This window comes from Ornithorhynchus anatinus, chromosome 9, assembly GCF_004115215.2.
Source record: "Ornithorhynchus anatinus isolate Pmale09 chromosome 9, mOrnAna1.pri.v4, whole genome shotgun sequence".
NCBI lineage: Eukaryota > Metazoa > Chordata > Mammalia > Monotremata > Ornithorhynchidae > Ornithorhynchus > Ornithorhynchus anatinus.
Genome location: NC_041736.1, coordinates 11486908 through 11510302, shown reverse-complemented (window position 1 = coordinate 11510302; position 23395 = coordinate 11486908). Strand labels below are relative to the sequence as shown.

The 23395-nt window shown below is 40.4% G+C and overlaps 1 protein-coding gene across 7 annotated transcripts in view; it reads right to left on the bottom strand.

The window, feature by feature from the left end:
• Positions 1 to 23395, bottom strand: part of SLC4A10 (solute carrier family 4 member 10) — a 209643-nt gene that overhangs the window by 46046 nt on the left and 140202 nt on the right. For 4 of the 7 annotated variants that reach the window (XM_016228164.3, XM_007671174.4, XM_007671173.4 and 1 more), the window contains 9 exons: positions 20271 to 20362; positions 18880 to 18969; positions 15325 to 15482; positions 10122 to 10209; positions 9215 to 9361; positions 7444 to 7544; positions 3849 to 4023; positions 3119 to 3252; positions 1919 to 2164 (listed from right to left, as the gene is read on the bottom strand). In XM_016228164.3, coding sequence (XP_016083650.1) covers positions 1919 to 2164; positions 3119 to 3252; positions 3849 to 4023; positions 7444 to 7544; positions 9215 to 9361; positions 10122 to 10209; positions 15325 to 15482; positions 18880 to 18969; positions 20271 to 20362 — 1231 coding nt within the window. The remainder of the gene's footprint in view (positions 1 to 1918; positions 2165 to 3118; positions 3253 to 3848; positions 4024 to 7443; positions 7545 to 9214; positions 9362 to 10121; positions 10210 to 15324; positions 15483 to 18879; positions 18970 to 20270; positions 20363 to 23395) is intronic. The other 3 variants (XM_016228163.3, XM_007671177.4, XM_016228165.3) reach the window with 3 other exon arrangements.

Sequence of the window (23395 nt, the reverse complement as noted above, 5' to 3'; positions counted from 1 at the left end):
CTGCCTGGAAATCCATAAGTCATTCTAGGGGAAAGCGCACATTCCAAAAATTAAAAGAAACCCAATGGGAAAATATAAATTTTGGTTCTGGAGGGTGCTGGGGGCTTCAGCATCCACTCTATATCTTCTGGGTTGATTCTAGGTAAACTGATGGTTAAATGGGGCAGATTTCTGTGATCGTGAACACTGTCTCACCTTCCTTTCAGAGTTAGGTTCAAGGAGGCAATCTGCTGAGGCTTAGCTGACAACTGCTTCCCTCTAGATCTATTCCACTATTCCACAGGGCTCTGGTGTTTCAGAATTGACTGAGCAGTAAGATCAGCCTCATTAAATTAGTCATTATTTATTCAAATCCCTTTTCCGTACCTAGGGAGCTATTCTGCAGAAGTCTCAGGCTAAATAGTGATAAATTTAGAGAATGCAACTTCAGTCTATATTTTCCCACTCCACAAGAACCTCCCTCTCCCTTCTGTGTCACCCTTACACTTGGATTTGTATCCTTTAAGCACTTGATATTCGTCCCACCCTCAACCCCACAGCACCTATGTACATATCCATAATTCATTTTAACATCTGTCACCCCCTCGAGACTATCAGCTCCTTGTGAGCAGGGAACATGTCTATCAGGCCCAGTGAGGGTAGGGATTGTCTCTATTGCTGAACTGTACTTTCCAAGCACTTAGTACAGTGCTCTGCACACAGTAAGCACTCAAATATGATTGCATGAATGAATGAATATGGTGTAAAAATTCATGTCCTATATTATGAGCTTAACTGTCATCTGTCTTTTCTATCATTTTTACTTGTATCAATTAAAGAAAACTAATTACTTTTGAGTGCCCACACAAGGTATGGTGTTACAAAGAATGCCAGCCTCATCTGATGGCTCAAGAGACAGCTTAAGTTTTATTGCAAGCTTATGCTTATGATTAAAATATTTTTAGGGTCAAGTATTTTAGTTGAATGTACTGCAATCAGTGGGTGCTCAATAAATACTATAACTACTACATAGTTTAGTTACATATCCCTATTAGGGGCCTGGGTATTTATACTAGCACTTTGCAATGTTTGGAAACTAGGTGACCTCTGTGTCTTAAGTGCTTTAAGTTCAACTGAAGGAAATGGTTGTATAAATTTGAAGCATTATGATCAGGATTATTTACATTCTTCTGGGTTTCATCTTGTTAGGCAAAATGGAGGCATGGCCCTTACAAGATTTTCAATGACCCACACCCAAGTAAATCTATAGCTGCTTCACTCCACTCACTGTAAATCAGAAATAGTACACTCTATAAACGAGAAAAGAATTTCCTGTACATACCAGTGGATGAACAGGGAATATTTAGTTCTATCCTTTCCCCCAATCTCTCATCATCATAACCTTGTCCGATTCTTTCCACTCCAATGGAGAGAAAAAAAATAGTCTAACAGGGGTTAAATCTACCCCCAGTGCAGCTTTCCGGTGCACTGAATAAATTTTGATGTGCCAAAGATCACTTTTCTACCTGGCTCCATGGAGAATCAGTAGTTTGAGTTTCTCACAAAATAATTTTATTTTTAAATCTTTGATTTGCAGTGGTGCACTGGCAACACCCTGTAATGACAGTACCACTAGCCAAACAGCGTGGAACTGTTATTTGTTGATTTTAAACCAAAATAATCAATTCCTTTAAAATAAAGTAGACACAAAGGTATGAATAGACTTTTTCAAAAACAGACCACAGTTTATAGCTATTTCATGCAACATTTAGCAACAGAATTTCAAAATCTTTAATATGATCTTGTTATTCTGTGCACTTCAGGTTTCAAGTTAGACAATGAATCCCCAGTGTCAAAGCACTTTTCCTTTACTGCACATTTCATACAAATAGAATTTATCCAAAGAAAATCCCCAGTTAACGGAGGAAATCAGACTTACGAGTAATGGGTCAGTAGTTCCAAATTGTTATGCATGTTGATTGGATAAGATTCACTGAGATGAAACAGCTTCTCCAGGGCCTCATAGATGAAAATGATGCAGATTAGAGAAGCAAAAGCTTCTTCAGTAAACCGGGTTATGTAGCAGACCAAGGAACTAGCATCTGTGGCCACAAGAATGATGCACAGAGTTGCCGTCCAGAGGCCGATGCTAGCTCTCAGAGACAGATACGACAATCCGTAATCTCTAGGGGATGGAGAAGGAAAAAACAATCAACCAATAATATTTACTGAGTGCTATGTGCAGAACACTGAACTAAGCACCTGGGAGAATACAATATAATAATGTTATAATGTTGGTATTTATTAAGCGCTTACTATGTGCCGAGCACTGTTCTAAGCGCTGGGGTAGACACAGGGGAATCAGGTTGTCCCACGTGGGGCTCACAGTCTTCATCCCCATTTTACAGATGAGGGAACTGAGGCACCGAGAAGTTAAGTGACTTGCCCACAGTCACACAGCCGACAAGTGGCAGAGCTGGGATTCGAACTCATGAGCCCTGACTCCAAAGCCCGTGCTCTTTCCACTGAGCCACGCTGCTTCTAAATATAGAATGAGCAGACACGTTCTCTGCCCATAATGAGTTTACAATTAGACCCACACTCATTCCGTTGAAATATTTCCGGAGAATGGTCATCAGCAACACTGGGATGGCCATCTTGAGCACTTTTTGAAGATGCTCATCGTTTGCTGAGTTTAAACTTCCCAAAGGACTGTGTCATAGTCCTCAAACCAGATTTCATCATTTACCTATCTTATTTTTTCAAGTCTGAGGACCAAAAAGGAACATGGGAGCTGATGACTGTGTAAATAATAATAATAATGGTATTTTAAATGCCAAACATTGTACTATGTGTTGGGGTAGAAACAAGATAATTAGGTCAGATACATGAAGCTTATAGACTAAGTAGGAGGAGAACAGGTATTTAATCCCCACTTTATTAGATGAGGAAACTGAAGCACAGAGAAGTTAAGCATCTTGCCCAAGGTCACACAGCAGGGAAGTGGAAGAGCCAGATTTGGAATGTAGGCCCTCTGACTCCCAGGCCCTGCTCTTTCCTCAAGGTTTCTGTGAAAAATGCTCCTGGGAATGCACTATAAGTGAAACTTTGGGTAAAAATCAAACTCATACCCACTTACTTGCAAAACTTGAATAATATCTTTTCAAACACCAAAACTGGTCCTGTGCTTCCAAGTATTGTCAGAGGTTGTCCACCAAAGAGAGAATAGGCTATTCCAGTCATTGAAGCTCCAAATAAAGATTCGATTGCACTCTGTGTGGAAATTCAAATAATTAATTTTTATAAGTTGAAGGGAAGACATCACAATTATAAACAAATCCTAAGTGAATAGGATCTCTTATCTCTTTTACTTCTCTTTATGGGCAGGAAACATGTCCGCTAATTCTGTTGTACTCTACCAAGCATTTAGTAAAGTGCTCTGCATATAAGCAGCACTCAGTGAATATCATTGGTTGATCGACTGATACCAAGAATGGCAGATAGGGCTAAATCTCAGAAGACGTTTGGGAAGGAGATGGAGGCATTACTGACAAATCACATCAATCACTTTCTCTCTCCCTAGGCACCACAAGCCTACTCCCTACTTGCCCCCTCCAAGTTTAAAGCCATCCTGGGTGGGGGTTGAAGCAGCGTGACCGCTAGATTGTAAGTTCCTTGAGGGAAGTTCCTTGTCTGCTTACTCTAGTGTGCTCTCCCTAGCACTTGGAACAGTGCTCTGCACACTGAAAGCACTCAATAAACACCATGGCTTGATTGGTTGCCTGGCCAGGCCGCAAAGGAAACCTACAGTTCGTGGAACTCACAAAGTGACCGTGTTTTAAAAATGTGCAGAAGTACAACACACATACTATACGACCTTCCGTGGCTTCTCCCAGCAGTCCTCCAAAGGTAATGACAGGAGACATACAAGCACAATAGAGAAACAGAAAAGATGCTAAGCACTGCAGGCTCAAAGCATCTCTAAAGTCACTCCAGAAGTATGGTGCTTTTCTTTTGATATCTAAAATAAGTCCCCCAAAAATCCTGAAAGAGAGAGAGGGAGAAAGAGAAAACACAGAAGTGAGACCCAAATATAAGAAGTCCCCAATCAAAATATTTATCATGCTTTGCTTCCAAGCCAGAGAATAACTTTTCCATCTGTACAAGCGAGAACCATTAATTTGCCGTGTTTTATTATAGATCAAGTGATTGGTACTCATTTTATATGTTATGGATCTCAAATACAGCCTTTCAAATCTTGATTTCCTCAATCCCTAGTAAATTCTGCTAGGAACAAGAAAGCCCAAGTTACTTCAGGAAGGTCTTACAGCCTCCTGTTGATGAGGTTATTTTCTGACCTACATAAAATTGTCCCACAATCTATGCCATTCCCCCAATCTCATCCACTACTTTCCCCTCCTGTGTCCCTACTGCACTCCCCAAATTGTATCCACTGTCCCCCAAAAAACTGCCCCCACTGAGGGAGGGGGAGGTACACATGGTTTCCACTATGGAGAAAAAGGGGCAGACCTGGATCATGGCCCCTCAAGCCAACAGGATAATGGCCCTCATGGGATGCTGCCCCAGACCAGACCCAGGCATATAGGCCCCACTTTGTGGTCTGGAGTTTCTAACTTGCTGCAGAGTTGTGTCAGGGTTGTGTACAGTTCAGAGGAAAAATGCAGCCCTTTAATAACAGCCCTGACTGACTCTCCCTCCCCACCTTATTGTCTGGTGTTACTTTGGACAGTCCTAGTCTCGGTGATTAAGGGGGCTCCATCTTTCCAAGCATGGGGCACTTTGCAGAGTTGTCACCTCAGGTGGCAGTCCTGGGAGGAAACTCTCACCCTCAATTGCCCCTGTCTACCCAGCTGCAGTCATCTGTGCAACAGCAGCTTCAAGGAGTCTTGCTCACTGGGAAGGTGGAGACCTAAGGAATAGAGTCTGGTGCAATTGCCTTATTGGGCCTAGCCTAGACTGGCTCCTCCCCAAACATTTTTCACTCCTGCCTCTTAGGTCACTCTGACCCCACAAAGGCATACTTTCTGAGCTCAATCCTTTGCTTAGGTTTCTCATGGGCCTGAGAAGTCCCCTGCTAGTCAATCTAAAAGTCAGTTCTGACTCAAGGAAAGCTACAATTTAGCATACCCAATTTGATTCAGTGGGCCACCTTTCTGTCTGTGCAGAACATATCGGTCCTTAAGCATTTCTGATCAGGCTCAATGGCCCTGGTAGGCTCTGGGAAGATAAATGGGTGAATGTATGAATGAATGAATTTTCTATAAAGTCACTTCATATTTTGAGGTGCTACCAAGAATGCAACTTCCTGGTTTCCATATCAGCTGCTCTCCGACGCTTGTGCCTCCTGAAAGCAACATGTTCTTGTTGGAATAATGGTGTTGTGGTACAATGAATACACTTATGATTAGCATCACACTCTGAGGTAGGAACTGCACTAACAGTGAAGTACGATTACATTGTGGTATAGTATACTGATCACTTGTTCACTGCTTCACAATGTCTGTTATTTAGTCTTGGGAAAGGTCTTCCAACAGCTTAAGAGCCCTCTTGAAAATAATGGATTTTCCATCCTGAATCAGAGATATTTTGAGTAATGAGTTCTGTTAAGTTCTGATAAAATACAATTTCTAAGGTGCTAAAATTTTTAAGTTTTTTTTAACATCCCAAAAGTCCTGGAAGCAGAGGTGAGAATGACTTTCAATCTGTTAATTTAAGAAAGGCCTCTGTTTGGGGGGAAGAAAGAATTTTTAACATTAGAATTATTTTAATTTAAGGACAGCTGTTGAATGAAACTTCAAATCTCACAAAGCCTATAAGGAGTTCATGATACTCAAATAAATAAAAACAATTCCTACCCCCTTGTACTGAGACCTTTTAATTTTGTTGTTACTTAGTGATTTACTAAAGTGCCATATTCTCCCAACATGTTCACTTTACCAATCATTAGTAGTTATGTACAATTTCTACAACACTTTACATTTGCAAAGTGTTTTCTACTTAACTATTTATTAGATCATCCATTAGTGTGAACTAGCCTATACATTACTATGTATAGTAATTTTAGCAGATATAATTTTAGCAATACAGTACACTAAATCTAGAAGTAGGATGTCATTACAGGGAACAGTGCAAGAGCAGCCCCAAGGTGTGCACCAGCAACTCCAGTAGAGAGATGAGTTATGGAAACTTCAAGCCACGTCGGCAACAGCTCTGTGGAAGAACTCTGGAGAAGTGAAGAGACCAGATGTTGGTGATCTGGGAGGATTCAGGAAGCAGTAAGGAAAAAGTGAACTTCAGCTCGTCCCCCTAGACCCAGGTCCGAAGTAGCCCCCTCTCAAAATAAAGTGGGGGTGGGGGATGAGGTGGGAGCACAGTGGTGATGAAGCTAAAAGGAAAGGGTTGAAACTGAGTAACAGTTGTTTCATGGAAGAAACAATAATGCTAATGGCTTCAGAGAACAAGTTCAGAGACACCACCTCCGAGATGAAAAGCCGGATAAAATGGAATAAATTCAATGCAGTTAGGTAGAAATTGTCAGAGATTTCAGAGAAACACACACACACCCTAAGGAATGCCCACTCTAAGAGTCCTAATTTTTCACTCACATACTGCTCAGAGACAAGCTGTCAAAAAGCACAAAAAACATTTAAGGAAGTAAATAGATGCTTTCATCTCTTCAAATGTGTGCAATTGAAAAAAAAAGAACAAAGTCCTTTCAAACTACAGCCTGAAAAATCCAAAATACCATCACTTTTCCTCCCTCACCAGGTCCTTTGCTCTGTTTTTCCATTATTTCGCTCGTCCTCAAAAGTAAAGCTCTGCCAAAGAGTGAAAGGCTGAGTTTCCACTCACTGTTTGCATTTTCTCCCACCTGAACATTCTGGGTTGATATCTGCAGGGAAGATTCAGTGACTCGGAGTCCCTGTCAGGTCCAGCAAAGCCCCCTCACTTCCCCTGACTCTTTTCCAGTTCTTCATTTGTGTTAGGACCAATGAATTTCCTTCAGATGCAGATGGAGGACGAAGGGGGGATTTGAAGAGCAGAAAAACTTAGATAATTCCATCTTCCTTCGCTCTCATACTATTCATTAGCTTCAAGGCTCCCAACCTGCCACAGACTTTGAGCAGCAGGTCTTCAGGACTAAAATGTGCCGCAGCTCTAGAGCAGTTCCTGGTACTGAGTCCAAGCAAGCTGCACAAATTAAGCCCTGTTGATTCTGTTTTCATCCTAAGAATCTTTAGAGAACTTTGCCTACCATTTTGAAAGCTGAGTGAGGTTAAGAATGGGCAACTGCCTTTGCTCAGAGTTCTTGTACTGGGGACTGCTAATCTCCAAAAGTCACACTGATCAAAGTGAGTGACACACGCAGAAAATTTAGACCTTAATATAGCAATTACCACCACGGGGAGACCGAACTAATCTCTCAGCAGTACTTGTCCCTACCTTCCAGTCCGCTGTAATTCAGGTCCACTGTGTCCGCCATGAGGCTCCGCTTCTCCGTGGGCTGCAGTTCCATTGGGCACCGCTGGGACCTTCCGCTTCTCCTAGAGGAAGACCAGAACACAGCAGTTCAGCCTCTGTTCAACCCAAGTTCCAAGGCAATCTCTTCAGAAGGGGGGAAAAAATAAGCATTCTTTAATTTGGCTTGTGTCCCATTCCAGAGTGGAGTTGGCAACAAAACCAAGTTCCCAGTGACCAACCAACTGAAATGAAACACAAGAATTTTTTTTTTTTTAATTACTAGAGGCAGTGTTGGAGAGTAAGCAAAATAGAAATGCAAACAATCTATGCAAGTTTCATTGAAAGAATACTTCATTATCAAGTTATATAAGTACTGAAGTCCTAGCAGGAGTTGGCTAATGGAACAATTTGAGATTGAAAGTCAATCGGTGCAGAAATTTATTTTTCAGAGAAACCCAAAGAAATCTTGGGGAAGGTTCAAGTGCTCACACTCTCACTCCTCATCCTACACAAACCCCACCCTGGGTTTTGAAGGACTCTATTAAGCATGCCAGCCTAAGAAATTAGAGAAAGCAGCAGATATACAACTTTCACTTCTGGGCCTTTCATTCTTCCATATCGGCTAATTCGATCCCTCATTTTCCAAGAGATTTTAGGAAACGGGCCCAAATCACAAACTTATTCAGTATTCTGTGATTTAAAGATCTCAAAGCCAAATAAAAATTCAGGGAATCCTCCTGAGAAGAGATTCTTTAGATGAGGATGAATTCTTACTGCCTTTGTGTTCAATTTCCTCACCCCACTTGGGAAAATCAAAACTTCTCTCCTAAATACTCATTTTCCAATAACACTCTGAAGGCCCTGAATTCAATAGTTATTTCTGTTCTGAGTTTTCCAGATGTCAACAACTAGAATGGCAAAAAAAATATATATATATTCCTGTCTCACCACCTTCCCTTCCTTTCCTCTCAAACAAAAGATGTTTCCCAAAAGACTAGTTTTGGAAATCAAGAAAAAAAATGATTCTGTATTACAAGACTATCATATCAACATAAGCTTTATAATTCCTGTCAATTAATCAATGAATTAGGAATTTACTGAATTTCTACTGAATGCTCCTTCTTTACTTCAGAATTTGAATGGTTTTGTCATTGGATAAAACTGTAAAGAACATAACCTAGTCATCCTTTTACATACTCTCCACAAACTGTCAATTTGAGTCATTGCATTTCAAAAAATTAATAACTGTCAAACAGTTAGGCAGAGCTTTTACTGTGCTGAGCCTACTGTTCAATTATAGAACCACAAAATGATAACCAGATATTGAAAGGTAAACAGATGTTATAGAGACAGCACAGGGAATGTACAATTATTTCTGAATTGGCCACTCCTATCTGTAATTTAACATCCATCTCCCCTATAAGATTGCAAGTTTATTGAGGGCAGAGATCACACCACCAACTCTACTGTATTGTATTCTTAGGATAGTGCTCTCCAAATGAAGTGCTCAGTAACTACCAATGATTGATTGTTTGGACTGAAATCCACAAATGAAAGACCATTTCAGTTTACTGGAATCACCTTGATTAGGGGAATGTCTTGGCATTCCTGCTCCCAGCACTGCTTTGTTTCAGATTTAGAGGCCATGACACTGTGCTAACTAGCACTGAAGCAGTTTGGAGGCTTGTGGGGGTTTATGGTATTTATGCTTACAGAAACACGGCAGCTCAGACTCCATTAGGAACATACACACCTGAGAAGGCACGTTTTTGGGTGGCTCTATTCGGATGGTAGGATCCCATTCTCCCGGAGGAAGGACGGTGACCTGATCAAGAAACTCATCTATTCCTGAAACCAAATCATTGCGATCTTTAGCTTTGTAAGCGACATCGTGGAATACCTGAGGTAAAAAGACAAGGAAAACTTCACTTTGCACCTCAAGCAGCACTGTAAAAATCCAATAATATTTGGTATGTGTATTTTCTGGGGCTTCTATATGACACTTCTTGCTCACCAGTTTTCAGGATATAGGAAGCTGCTAGTTGATAAAGGTTTCTGTGAATCCAGGAAGTGGGGATTGGCTAAGAGAAGTAAGTAGGGCTTTCTAAGGTTTATGGGAGTCAAAAAGTATCCAAGGTTGGGGGAAGGCCTATGGATATGGGTGGAGTGGCAGGTCTTGGGTGAACTGCCACCATTTCACCCTCACCAACTCATACAAAATCTTGGAAACTGAACTCCCTTTCTGACCCCTAGTACTACTCAGCCATCATTTACCGTGGCACCGGATCTATATTTTTAAAAGTCTGATAGTACTCTCATCCATTCCCCCCAATCACCCGTGTTTGATTCCTTTTTGGTATTTGAGAAGTTTCTCATTAATATTAGAAAGATGTGAATATACCAATATACAATGTTTTCCTTATAAAAAAGAGATCATTTCTAGTGTTGCAGTTGAGAGAAGTACTCAGGAATGGTTGATGACTGGTAAAGGCAATAACTGAGAGACTCATTCATCCTTGACAAGATTGTCCCCTTTCCTATTTGGATTTGCTTGGAGGGAAGCAAGATGTTCCCAGGGAAATGATGGGAATGGATATTTCAGCCTTCACAAATGGTCAATGAAAAACATGAAAAAATACCTAGTAAATACAAATAAATACCTCATCTGTCATTAGTGTTGCAATCGACCTGCCAATCTCATGGTATTGCTGACCCTTTCCCAGTGGTCCCAGAAGAATAAACAAAAATCTATAAAAGACAAAAATTAAAGTTAGAAAAGAGAATCATAAAATGAATTCAGAATCACGCTTCAGAGATTCTGGCTGTCCAACCTTCCTTTTACACTCTTGTTTGAACGAGAACTTTAAATATTCTTCAGAGACTTTTATTTGGCTGACAAAACATTAAATTATCTAATTTAACAGTTTCAGTAGGATGGATATCCAGGAAGATGCTGGAACTGGAGATGTTCTTCTGAAAGGAAAGGACCAGTGTGGCAGATGCTTAGAAAAGTGGCAATATGGGACAGTGAGGTGATTCAGAGAAATATTTGCAATGGAACAAGAAAAGAAAGTGAACTTGGTTATAAAAATCCCAAACAGATGTTCAAGGAGGTCTGTCAATTTGGAAGCTAATGGATGTGTTGACAGATTGAGTTGGTGAACCATTAATCCGACTCATTCCTCTGCCAAAAGAAGAAAAAAACAGTTCAGGTGGCCATTTTTACACATCTCAGATTCAGGAGAAAAACAAATTAAATCTGTAAAAGATAATGAGACTTTCACAACCTATACTTTTAATCTTTACTATTACAACCACTAAAAATACTGTCTGTCAAACTCAGAACTGGACCAAACCTGGTATGATAATGAAAAAAATATATAATTTGGGCCATTCTTCCTTAGTGAAAGCTCTGTAACTGTCAAAAGATTTTTTTAACATATCCCAAGATGAGATATCCATTCTACAGAGCACGGCATTTTTGCCACTGTGTTAAGAATGCACAGCATTTTCTGAGAGGTTGGGAGGAGATGGCTGATGCTTGAGAAATTTCCTTTCCCTAAAGCTAAGAAGCATGACAATAGCTAAAGATCAATACCAAAACATTCACTGAGGATACAATATGAACTTATCTTTAAGGTTGTTTTATATTTGTACTGTTTCATCTTTCTACTGTGTCTTCTGCCAAAGCCCTGCTCAACATTATTCTTAAATTGTAAGTCTCTGGAGAGCCAGGGTCTGTTTCTAATACTCACCCATATATATTTTCTCCCAGTATTTAGTATGGTATTAAGCACTAAATAGGTACCTAATACAACTAATATCATCATCATCATCATCATCATCAATGATATTTACTGAGCACTTACTGAGCATGTGGGAAAGTACAGCACTTGACAGATACAGTCCCTGCCCACAAAGATGATGATGATGGTATTTGTAAAGCGCTTACTATGTCCAGGCACTGTACTAAGTGCTGGGATGGATACCAGCACATCGGCTTGGACATAGTCTCTGTCCCACGTGGGGCTCACGGTCTCAATCCCCATTTTATGAATGAGGTAACTGAGGCACAGAGAAAGAGAAGGGACTTTCCCAAGGTCAGAAAGCAGACAAGTGACGGAGTTGGGATTAAAATTCAGGTCCTATCCTGCCCCTGTTCTGGAAGATGGGATCTCCTGGCCTGCCAAAGTGGGAGACCAGTCTTAGATGGTCTAACTATATACTACTGGGAAGCAGCGGGGCTCAGTGGAAAAAGCACGGGCTTGGGAGTCAGAGGTCATGGGTTCCCATCCAGGCTCTGTCACTTGTCAGCTGTGTGACTGTGGGCAAGTCACTTCACTTCTCTGGGCCTCAGTTACCTCATCTGTAAAATGGGGATTAAGACTGTGAGCCTCACGTGGGACAACCAGATTACCCTGTATCTACCCCAACGCTTAGAACAGTGCTCTGCACATAGTAAGCGTTTAACAAATACCAACATCATTAGTATTATTACTGCTACCACCACGACTACTGTATTCAGGTGTTCTGGGCAACAGGCAGCCTGAAGTGTTCAGTCCACATGGCTTCCAGAAACTGGGATGAATGCAAGCGCTCTATCGACTAGCAAAGAGACAGATATGGGAAATCATTTCCTCCACTAGTTACACGGCTACTCAGCTGCTTTCCACTCAATTTCTCAATGCAGTTAGAGCCACTCCTGAACTGCTACTGGAACTGGGTAGAAAGAGCTGGTAAGGAGGCTGTGGAGTTCTATTTCTGACAATGCTATATACTGGTCTCACTCTAGGCCACAAGGCTCTCCATCACCTTGCCCCCTCCTACCTCTCCTCCCTTCTCTCTTTCTACTGCCCACCCCATGGGCTCCGCTCCTCTGCCACCCTCCTCCTCACTATCCCCCGTTCTCGCCTAACCTGCCGTCGACCCCTGGGCCACATCCTCCCACTGTCCTGGAATGCCCTCCCTCCTCACCTCTGCCAAACTCTCTTCCCTTCTTCAAAGCCCTACTGAGAGCTCACCTCCTCCAAGAGGCCTTCCCAGGCTGAGTTTCCCCTTTTCCCTCTGCTCCCTCTGCTGCCTCTCTACCCCCTGCCTTCACCTCCCCTCAGCTAAGCCCCCTTTTCCTCCCCTTTCCCTCTGCTCCTCCCCCTCTCCCTTCCCCTCAGCACTGTGCTTGTCCACTCATTTGTATATATTTTTATTACCCTATTTATTTTGTTAATGAGATGTCCATCCCCTTGATTTTATTTATTGCTATTGTTTTAATGAGATGTCCATCCCCTTGATTCTATTTATTGCGATTGCTTTTGTCTGTCTCCCCCAATTAGACTATACACCCATCAGTGGGCAGGGACTGTATCTGTTGCCGATTTGTACATTCCAAGTGCTTAGTACAGTGCTCTGCACATAGTAAGCGCTCAATAAATACTATTGAATGAATGAATGGTTTCCAGATGGAAGCGACCTGGAACACACGCTTCTCTTTCTGTAATATTATCCCAAGAGTTTATTTTTCTGATAAAAACTGTCAGGCCCAAAGATTAATGACATAAAATCGTAGCAAAACATTTGATAATTTCACCTCTGACTCTTCGAGAAGGAAAGACAACTGCCTCTGCATGTTTACACCAAGTATATACTCTTCATTGTCTTAAAGGTTTGAGTTGAGATGCTTTTTTTAGCAAGGTTGCAGCTAAATTCTGAGATATCGTAAGTGGGTTGCCCTTTATATGAGGGAAGTTTTATAGTGGCAAATACTTTTCTGCTTAATAGAAATAGAATTCTTTTTAGAACTTTACTGACTTCTGCATCTCGTGGTATTTTGCAGTCCTCCAATGCTACGAGTTATTTATATAGTCCCCAAGAACAATTTACTGACACTTTTAATACGTGACCCTTTTACTTTCACTCAGCCCTTTTGTCCTTCTGAGAAAAGATAATTAGGAGCCCTGAGCGGCTTTTTTAATTCCATTTCCTACAAACTTTTAACAAGTCTCCTTTCATGTCTACCTTTCTACCTAATGTAGTAGATTTAATCTCTCTTCATATGAGTGCCCTAAAATGTTATTTCTTTTATTGTTCTCTCCATGCATTACTAGGTCAATGTGAGATGGGATCAAAAACCTGAACACAGTTTCAAAGTGAGGATTTGAATTCAATCTCTCATTGGGAATTGGTGGGGGTGAGCCTTGGTCCTGCTACATCAAGACCAAGAACCTGCACAGAGGAATTGATAATAACGCTACTGGCTTGTGCCTCACCACTTTCACCCCCGGTACTCATGTTCCCTCTAGGATATGGCATGCAACAAGCAAGTAGATGGCAGGGACGGAGCACACTGAGACTTGCTTAGAAGGCACTGCAGTATTGCCCATGGTAGCTATTTTCAGGATATCTGTAGGGGCTGTCTTCCTCACAGAAAGCCATAGCAGGCTTCATCAGCCAATTGTTTTGATGCAATGTCTAATACAGTGCTCTGCACACACTAAGCACTCAATATGATTGATTATATCAAAGAAACGTTTCATTCCTCATTTTTCTCATTATAAAAGCACCTATGATATCATTTGAAAAGTTCATCTTCACTTGCCACAGTGCTTATAAAACCCAAAAGAGTGAACTCTCAATGTTTCTCCTCATAATATCATTGCTTCTGACATTAGCTATTTATCAACACCTTCAGGGAACCATAAAAGTAAATTTAGTGGCAATTTAGCTTTTAGAAACATTGAACCCCTAAAACAATCTTTTATGGACTCAAATCCAGATCCCCTCTCCATTTTTGGCTACAAATGATAAAATGTTGGAGAAGGGGCAAAAAAAAAAAAAATCAGGAGTTTATTGTCTATCAGGTTCCCTTTTGTTAACCCCCAGCTTCTCCTTTATGTTGTAGAGTTCCTGAGAACTTTACTCTGTCCTTCAAGTCTTACTCTGAGTCAAGAGACATTGAAAAGACCTGGGAAAGTAACCCAGGAGAAAAGGGAAAGATAGGTTCAATAAATGTGGTTGAATGAAGGACTGAAAAGCTAAAAGATACCCCTCAGTCACTAAGGTTTGTTGGGTTGGGTCTGTTGCTTACACTTCCAGGAGCCTTGTTACTCTTTTGTACTATACTCTCCCATCCACTTAGTATAGCGCTCTGCACATAGTAAGTGCTCAGGAATAAGTCTGTTATACTGTTGTGTTGGCTCTCCCAAGCGCTCAGTACAGTGTTTTTTACATGACATGATTGTTTGGTAATGATGAGGTTCAGGTTTTAGAGATCTGTCCAGAAAAGAACTGGGGAAGCCCCCATTGTTCGTGGTTCAACAGAAGCTCCTCCCATATCTCCAAGGGGCTTCAAAATTGATCCAGCCTCTTGGGGTCCCCTCTTCCTAGAGTTAGCCTGGGACTTATCCTGATTTCATTTGTTCATTCATTCACATTTATTGAGCACTTATTGTATGCAGAGCACTGTACTAAGTGCTTGGAAAGTACAATTCAGCAACAAATAGAGACAATCCCGGCCCAACAATGGGCTCGTCATCTAAGTGGGCTCAGCAGGAGCCACTAAGCCCAGCCTGGTCCAAGTCTGCAGCTCTGTGAATAACTAGGAGCAGAAAGCCACAAGGGAAACATGGGCAAGGGCGACCAAAGTCTAAATGGTGTACCCACCAGGCTATCTGGTACCAACCCCTGACATTAGGGGTTTCTCCAGTATGCAACAGAGTGGTGGGAAGAAAAGAGAAGTTTGCCAGGATCACAGTCTTATTTCTAACTGAGCAAAGGTTAAGAGTGGGTACCATTTCAACCAGATATGGCCTTCTGAACCAAGCAGGGCAGCAGGGAGAAAGAGTCAGGAAAGACTCCAGGGAAATGCACCTGGTCGGAATTGGCACTTCAGCCATCCCAGTAAGCAACACTGCAGGGGATAAGCGAACAAATGCCACGACTGCCCGGTCCAAGAATTCCAGCTCGCCGACAAGGATGTTGGAAGCTTCAGCGCCAGGGGGGATCTTTTTCATGAAATGGAGATCAACCTGATGGTGAGAAAATTGAAACTAAGATGCATTCAAAGGAGGAGCACATTTTATTAAATACACACACACACACACAAAACTTCTTTGCCTCCACCACAATCAGGAGTCCTTTCTTTAATCAGTGACAGTGAAACTATTTCTGAAAAATGAAATATCCAATTTTCATATGTTCTCTATTCATTTGAGATTTAAAAAAAATGAATCACAATGAAATAGTTTAGGGATCTTCAGCATTTGTCTGTACATTTAACTATCTGAATGGGAACCCTTCCCTCCATTATAGGTACTTCCACTCTAAATTAGTACACATTTCACTTTGATTTTTGCAATAGGGTTTATGGTACATGATCATGAGAACAAACTAACCTGACAGGCTACATTCTGGTTAATGCTTCCTCCAGAAAAGATGAATATGGATACTTGTTTACCTAGTTAACCAACCAATAATTTAAAGAGCTCAGATTCCTGTTTCTCTCCTTGTTGAGGATGAGAAACAAAGGCCAGAAGAGCGAAGTAATTCTGCTCCAAGGAGGGGAGGAGAGCCTCTCTTCAATTCTGCCCTCTTTCATCTGTCCTTCTCCTCATGCCCTCTATTTGACTCAGTACTGATGTGGATGATTTGGAAGAGAAATAAATAGATGGCAGAAAATAAAGCTTAAAGGGTTACAGGGATATTCGGTGACCAAAGTCTCTGGGCCAGATATAGGTCAAGAGACCACGCTTAAGACTTACCCACGATTAGGGTAATATTCAAATGCAGTCTAAAATGGCTGCAGAATCCAAAGATAAATAAATGATGAGCAAAACTTCACTGAGGAAGGATTACTAGTGATTGAAGAACAAAGAAGTTCCCAGAACTTCAAGGAAACAAGGGACTAAGGAGACTCGGACAGCAGGCCTGAGGGAAATCCAGCCTAAAGGAGTGTCTTGGGAATTTTATATATATTCAGTTGACCCTTTCAAGCTCATTTTTGCTGAAGTTTCCTGGAAATTCATATTTGTAGGTGAGCTCTGAATAGTACTGCAAAGAGGAAAATATTCTATTCCCTAAGCTTGTGTGATGGGGAAAAGAAAACAAGTGGTAAAATCTAGCAAGGATGGGGGGATATGGGGACTCTCCACAGCATTTACAAGCCCAGGGAAGTTGTGCAGGTACAGTGATTTTGGGAAAACTGTTTAGCATGTTAGAACATAGCACCAAGATGGTCCGATGCCATGAAATTAACAAGGTGGATATTCACTTATTGTTTATTTGAAAAATCTCAGTGAGGGCAGGTACACATTTTGTAAATTAAAAAAAAAAAGAGGTCTAGCGATAATTCTGGGAGAAAATTATGAATATATCCTGGAGCTCGATGTTCTGTTTTAAATGAACCCAAACACCTTTCACCAGGACAAAATTATTTGGAAAAAGAAATACGTAATTGACACACTGAATTCCAAAAATAACTAACTTGATAACAAGAAAAATATCTTAAATTTGGGGGAAAATAATCCAAATTTAAACCACATGGCGACATGCTCTGAGTTGTCCTGACTCAAGAAAGAGAGATCTTGGCGTGATTGTCAACTTTCCTTCAAATCATCGGTCTAGTGTACAGTGAAAGCCAAAAAGGACTCTGACGGGCTTTGAAGAAGTATGAGTCATGTTGGAAATCTTAAAAGCCTTTCTCCTATTACCTGAAATTTTCCAAATTGGTGGGTCCCTCGGAAGAGTTTGTTCTCATTTATTTTAATTAAAGGAGTAACTCAGTTTAATCAAGAATATTTAGTAAGGGACAAAGAATTCAGACCACTTAATGCAGCTTCTGTCCAGTTATAGTCAAAAGACCGGTGGGTAACCTTTTTGCAGAGCACTGTATTAGGTCTCTAACTAATGAAGGCTCGGAAGCATGTGACACGGTCATTAGAAAGAAATACCTTCTTGTTGACATGGATCAATTTAAACTCTGCTTCTCTGAATCTGAGTGCTAATTATCAAACCAAAAGAATCAGTAATGACTTGAGTAAGGAGCCAACTCTCCTCTTCCTGGTGTCAACTATGGTATAACTAAAACATTGCTTCCCAGAAAAAGCTGCATATTAGAAGAGGGGTGGAAATAAATAAAAATTTAAGTTTCAAAATGTAATCCTCTAAGTTTACATTCTGGGTCTCTGGGACTCTACAGAAAATATAACAGTCTTCAGGGAAAAATACAGATGGAATCATGCTGTTGGCAGGGAATGACTTCCAGAATACAACACATTCATCCCCTGTATCCAGAAAGAATTACAGTGAACTGATTCTAGAAAATAGGCATCAACAAGACCTCATTAAAGACAAAGGTTGGCATAAAAGATGGCAACATATGTTATGAATCTAGGTTAAATCTACTACAAAAATCAGTTTTCAAACATTTCAGTCCAAATGTACTTTCTGTTAAGGACTTGAAGCTTTGTTCATCTATGACTGATGTGACATGCTGCATTAATGACCTTTTATACTTTTCATAATTTGAAGTTATCCAAATTGCATTCTCAAAATTTACAGCACAGGAGAGAAAACAGCCCAACTTACCTAATGAAGCAAATAAAATGGTAACTGAAATGGTTTGGAGAGTGAGGAAAATGTACTCTTAGAGGGCAGAATTAATATTTGTGTCATTCTGCCTGTGGATGCTTTTGAGTGTTTTTTTTATCATATAATTAACCAATATACCATCTTCATCCCATAACTGAATGCTAATTGCCTTATTTGATAGCTGAAGAAACATAGAATATCAGGTGCAGAGAAGGAATTAATGGACCAAACCCACTCTGGGACATCTTGACTAAAATAATGACTTTTTTAGCTTTGCTTTTGTTCCTCCAAATACTAGGACTCACATTAAGTATAACTGTTCAGCAGAAGGTAAATACGTTTTCCAATTTGCTGGCTTTTTTTTCCCCATTGTAATTGCTTTCCTCAGAAAACAGCATTAAGAAATCATTCAAATGCTGCCTACAATCTCAAATCCAGTCATTTGGAGAACCCAAATTCAAAAGCACCAACTCAGAAAAGAACAGTAAGAGAGGGTATTGTGCTCTCTGCACTGTTTTTGAAAGAAATTAGACATGGCCTGGTTACACAGATCAAACTTAAATGTAAGTTGCTTCTTGTGTTGCTACTGCTCTCTCATATATTGCTGTTTGATTCAAAACCAAAGGATTTCATCAACGCCAACATATGTCTGGAACAATAGTTTCATTGAAACACATGAGCGGATGAAGATGACAGGCCTTGAAATGAACAGAAGGCTTTCTTTCACTACAGAAATGGATGGAACACCGCTGCCAGACTCATATTTGAATCATAATTCTCTAAGCAGTGAAGTTTGCTTACAGTCACTGTAGAAACACAGGCAGAGTACACCCTCACCTCTCTCTCTGGATGGTGTGAAGGTCCTTTTTCATGCTTTTGTTTCATCCCACATGGACTATTATGCCCTTTTTGCTGGCCTCCCAGTCCCTGCACGCACAATTAACAGACTTCAGCTGATATGAAATGCTGTGGCTGAAATTCAGCCCAGTACAAGAAGGAGCATGCACATATCTACCTTGGCCAGGATCAGCGAGCCTAGCTGGTGTCAATTTCCACAGCAGAAATCAAGGAGTTGTTCTTACCGTCCTGCTACAGCTTTTCCAGATTCTTGAGTCAAGCAATTTCTTCTACCTCTTTGCCCCTTAGTCTCCTACTTGGAGTAAATCAACTAGTGGTAATTTCCTGATTTCATTTCTTACTTACTGGAGCAACTGTTTGCTGTTTCAACCTCTCGCTACCTTGGCAACCTGCCCAGAAGTGGCAAGGGTGGGCATCACTACTCATACCAGTGTGGAAGCCTTGCTAGCTTTGCTGTTAATTTCAAAGTTTACTGTGCCATGCCACAATCAAGCACAATTGAAGCAATATCATTTTGCCAAATTCCACCATACCCCAACAGAGCAGATGTCGGTGGTATTTTGAGTTTGCACATCCTCCAACTGCCGACTATTACTACGTGGTCAACCTTTCGCTGCACATGCAGCACTACTACTAGTAATAACAATACTACTAATAATAGAATTTAAGTGCTTACTATGTGCCAAGCAATACACTGAGTGCTGGGGTAGATACGAGATAATCAAATCCTGTCCTACATGGGACTCAGAGTCTACGACAAAGGGAGCACAGGTACTGAATCCTTATCTGACAGATGAGGAAACGGAGTTACTGACAAGTTAAGTGACTTGCCCACAGTCACAGAGCAGGCAAATGGCATATCCAGGATTAGAACCCAGGTGCCCTGCCCCACAGGCCTGTACTTTTTCCACTAGGCCACGCTACTACTTACATTACACGCAAGTAGTGTTACTGTACTCAGATCAATTCTGTGGGAGTCTGATATTCTGTTAGCAATACTTTCTGGGTGCATTGGGTGTTTTCCAACTTTATTTTCAAACACACTGGAGAAAAAAACATCCTTCATAGAATGAAGTCAAACAACAAATTAGCCTTTTCACATATTGGGACACATTTACCAAGTGGCTGAAACATGACATCAACATTTGGACATAAAATTTACATTGCCAATTTTTGAATAAGCCAAACGTCATATGTGCAGTCAAATGCTAACACTTTATCAACCAAACATCAAATGTTGGCCAGGAAACAAAAAATTGTGCATGCAAAAAAAAATTGTTCAAACTCATGAACTTCTTCAAAACATTAACTTGCAATCTCTAGTAATAAAATCAGAAGACTTACCTGTATCAGAAAAAAAGACAACTTACCTTACTAAAGTCAACAGTACTGTTTTCTCTGCTCACATCATTTTTATTTTCAACACAAGCTGGAGCAGACTGGGGGGAAACGATCTGACCTGCTAAAAAAATGATTGTTATTACAGAACACTAACAACCACTTACATGATTCTAAAGGAATTCAGTGAGATACAGTCTATAATTAAACTACATTATGATGCATGTTATATGCAGAACCTATAGGTCCTACAGAAGCATGAAACGGTCACTTAGACCAATCCAGATCAACAGACTTCTCGATAAAGTTGCCGTTAGATATGGGAGAATGTGCATGAAAATTTTCAGACCCCAAATTCAGAACATCTTGACTTGAAATGAATAACCTGCCTTCTCATAGTCAAAAATAGGCATATTTTCCTTCAAAAGGAATACTTGGAAAAAAAAATCCTATAAGAATACGTTGAAATACACTGTGTTAATCAACCGGACAGCTAAACTCAGGTTGGAGCATTCTAGAATGTAACACCTAAAATCAATTCAAAAATAATGAATAGCAAAGAATATATGAGAGGAATCTATTTATTGGGTTAAAAATCAAACTGAAGCTAATACAAGAAAGAGTGAAAATTCGGAAATAAAGGGTGAAAATTGACTTTGCAAACAGTTACCAGAACATTTCCTTCTCCTAAACCAAGGGAGGAAGATTCCCTTTGACCCTATTTTGGATCCACTTTGGAACTGAGTTTCATCAAGAAACTCCTCTACAAATAGTGAACTAATATATTGATCATTAAATATGGTCTTCTCTTGGGTAATATTCAATTGCTTATTAAATCAGGCATATTGGAATAGGCAGGAAGATGCTGAATAGAAATATACAGATAGATGAATCGCCTAGACTCTTCTGATATTCTATTTATAATACTGGAGAGTTGAGTCTTCACTAGTGTTATTAAAGGGGGGCTAATACTGTTGCTTAAACCTTTGTTTAATAATGGTTGGCCTCACGAATGAACACTGCAAACTCAGGATTAGAGCCAGAAATGAGGCACGGGAAGGCTGCATCTAAATGCTTGTGGTTAATAGAGCCCCTTAAAAACCATCAAACCCCAGAAAGTGGAAAATTCAGAATTAACATAAGCCAACTCCTTGAGGTTTGCTGGAATTTTCACATCACTTCACTTTGACTTCTCTTTATTCATATAATAATAATAACGGTATTTGTTAAGTGCTTACTATGTTCCAGGCACTGTACTGAGTGCTGGGGTGGATACAAGCAAATTAAATTGGGCACAGTCCCTGTCCCACATGGGGCTCACAATCTCCATCTCCATTTTACAGGTGAGGAAACTGAGGCACAGATAAGTGGAATAACTTGCCCAAGGTTGCACAGGAGACAAGTGGCAGAGGGGGATTTAGAACCCATGACCTTCTGACTACCAGGCAGTGGTCTGTCCACTACACCATACTGCTTCCCCAGTGAAGCCTAACGTCAAATAGTGAGTCACAGCAGATGCCTTAAAGAGACTATTTAGGAAGGTAAATGGAGGATTTGTGAAGTTTGAAATAGCAAGAGACAAATCAGAAATCAGTGAAGGTTGCTGCTGCTTAATTAACACGGCACTGCAGAGGATCATCTTTACAGCCACCCAGTTTGGAGTGGCCACTGATAGGTCTTTCAAGAGACTGCTTTGAGACCATTGGTAAAGGCAAATCAATTAAAACCTTGAAAGCACCAAATAAAGGAATTACTCATGCTTTTGAGAAGTTATAAAAGAATTGCAGCTGCAGTCTGCTTACTTCTATTTGATTATGTATTAAATGCCTACAGCATGTCAGGTACTCTATAGAAGATAAGAGTTTGAAATAATCCTGTTCCAGTGGTCACATTATTATCTGAACATTCAAGCCTGAAGCTGAGTCCTTTATTCTAGGAGAACAGACCCAATGGAGAGTGGAAATAAATCGTTACACTGATGACACATTGGCTGGAGAGAATGGTAAAATGTCATCTACGGCATCAATGTTTTATCATTAAATACTGATTGAGCAGATGCTTTGATTTTATCCATCAGATTTCTTCTAGCAGCAACACACTAATTTATTGAAAGGCAAAATTGTCCCAAAAAGGTCCCAAACTCAAATGTATAGATTCTATGTGAATGCACAACTGCACTAAAAGGTCCCATGTCACCCTATAGAGAGAGAGGGAATTCCCAATGTCCTAATTCATTCATTCAATTGTATTTATTGAGTGCTTACTGTGTGCAGAGCACTGTACTAAGCACTTGGAAAGTATAATTTGGCAACAGATGGAGACAATCCCTACCCAACAACGGGCTCATCAGCACTATGTGTGGCTAGTCCTTTCCTATAATCTCACACTATGCACTCATATGCCTCATGGATTTTTTAGAATCATTATGAAAAATGATGGCATACATTATGGAAAATTCAACAAAATTCATGTAATCAGCCTCACCCTCTTTGAAATCTTGAAGGTGTAGCACCAATCAGAGAGAGTTCCCAGAAATCAAAAGATTGAACGGCCGCTAATCAAAAATGGCCTTGATACTTTTTTCTTCCCCGAAGAGACTTTCAGAGGAATGGAACAGTTTCATGAAGTGTTTTGGCCCCTCTTATAACTGTTCTAGACAGGGTGCTTGGCACAGAGCATCCTAAGAGTTGGGGAAGGGAAAGGCTGGGGGTCTGGAGCCAACAAAGTTTTCTGCAAAAAGTATTTTGGACAAAATATCAAAAGATCTGAGTTTTGGTTCACACTTTAGGTGATTCACCAGACAGTGTAGGCAAGTCACTGATAGTTCTGGATCTCAATTTTCCCATCTGCAAAATGGGCATTAAAAATGTTTAATAAACATTTGATTCAAATCATAGCAGTTGCTGCCTGGGAAAGACTGGACAGAGAAATTATTTTATTTTTTAAAATAACAAGCAAAAATAAATAAATAAAAGTTAGTCAAGGGTACAAAGGTGAGGGAACTGACAAGGAAGGACTAAAAAGGAAAAATAGAAGAATTTTTTTTTTAAAAATGCAAAACTGAAATGAAATAAAAAGTCTTCTATATGTTTCTATTCAGCATACTTTGCCTCATACGCTAACTCCGAGACACTCTTCCCAGCAAGCATCTTAACTT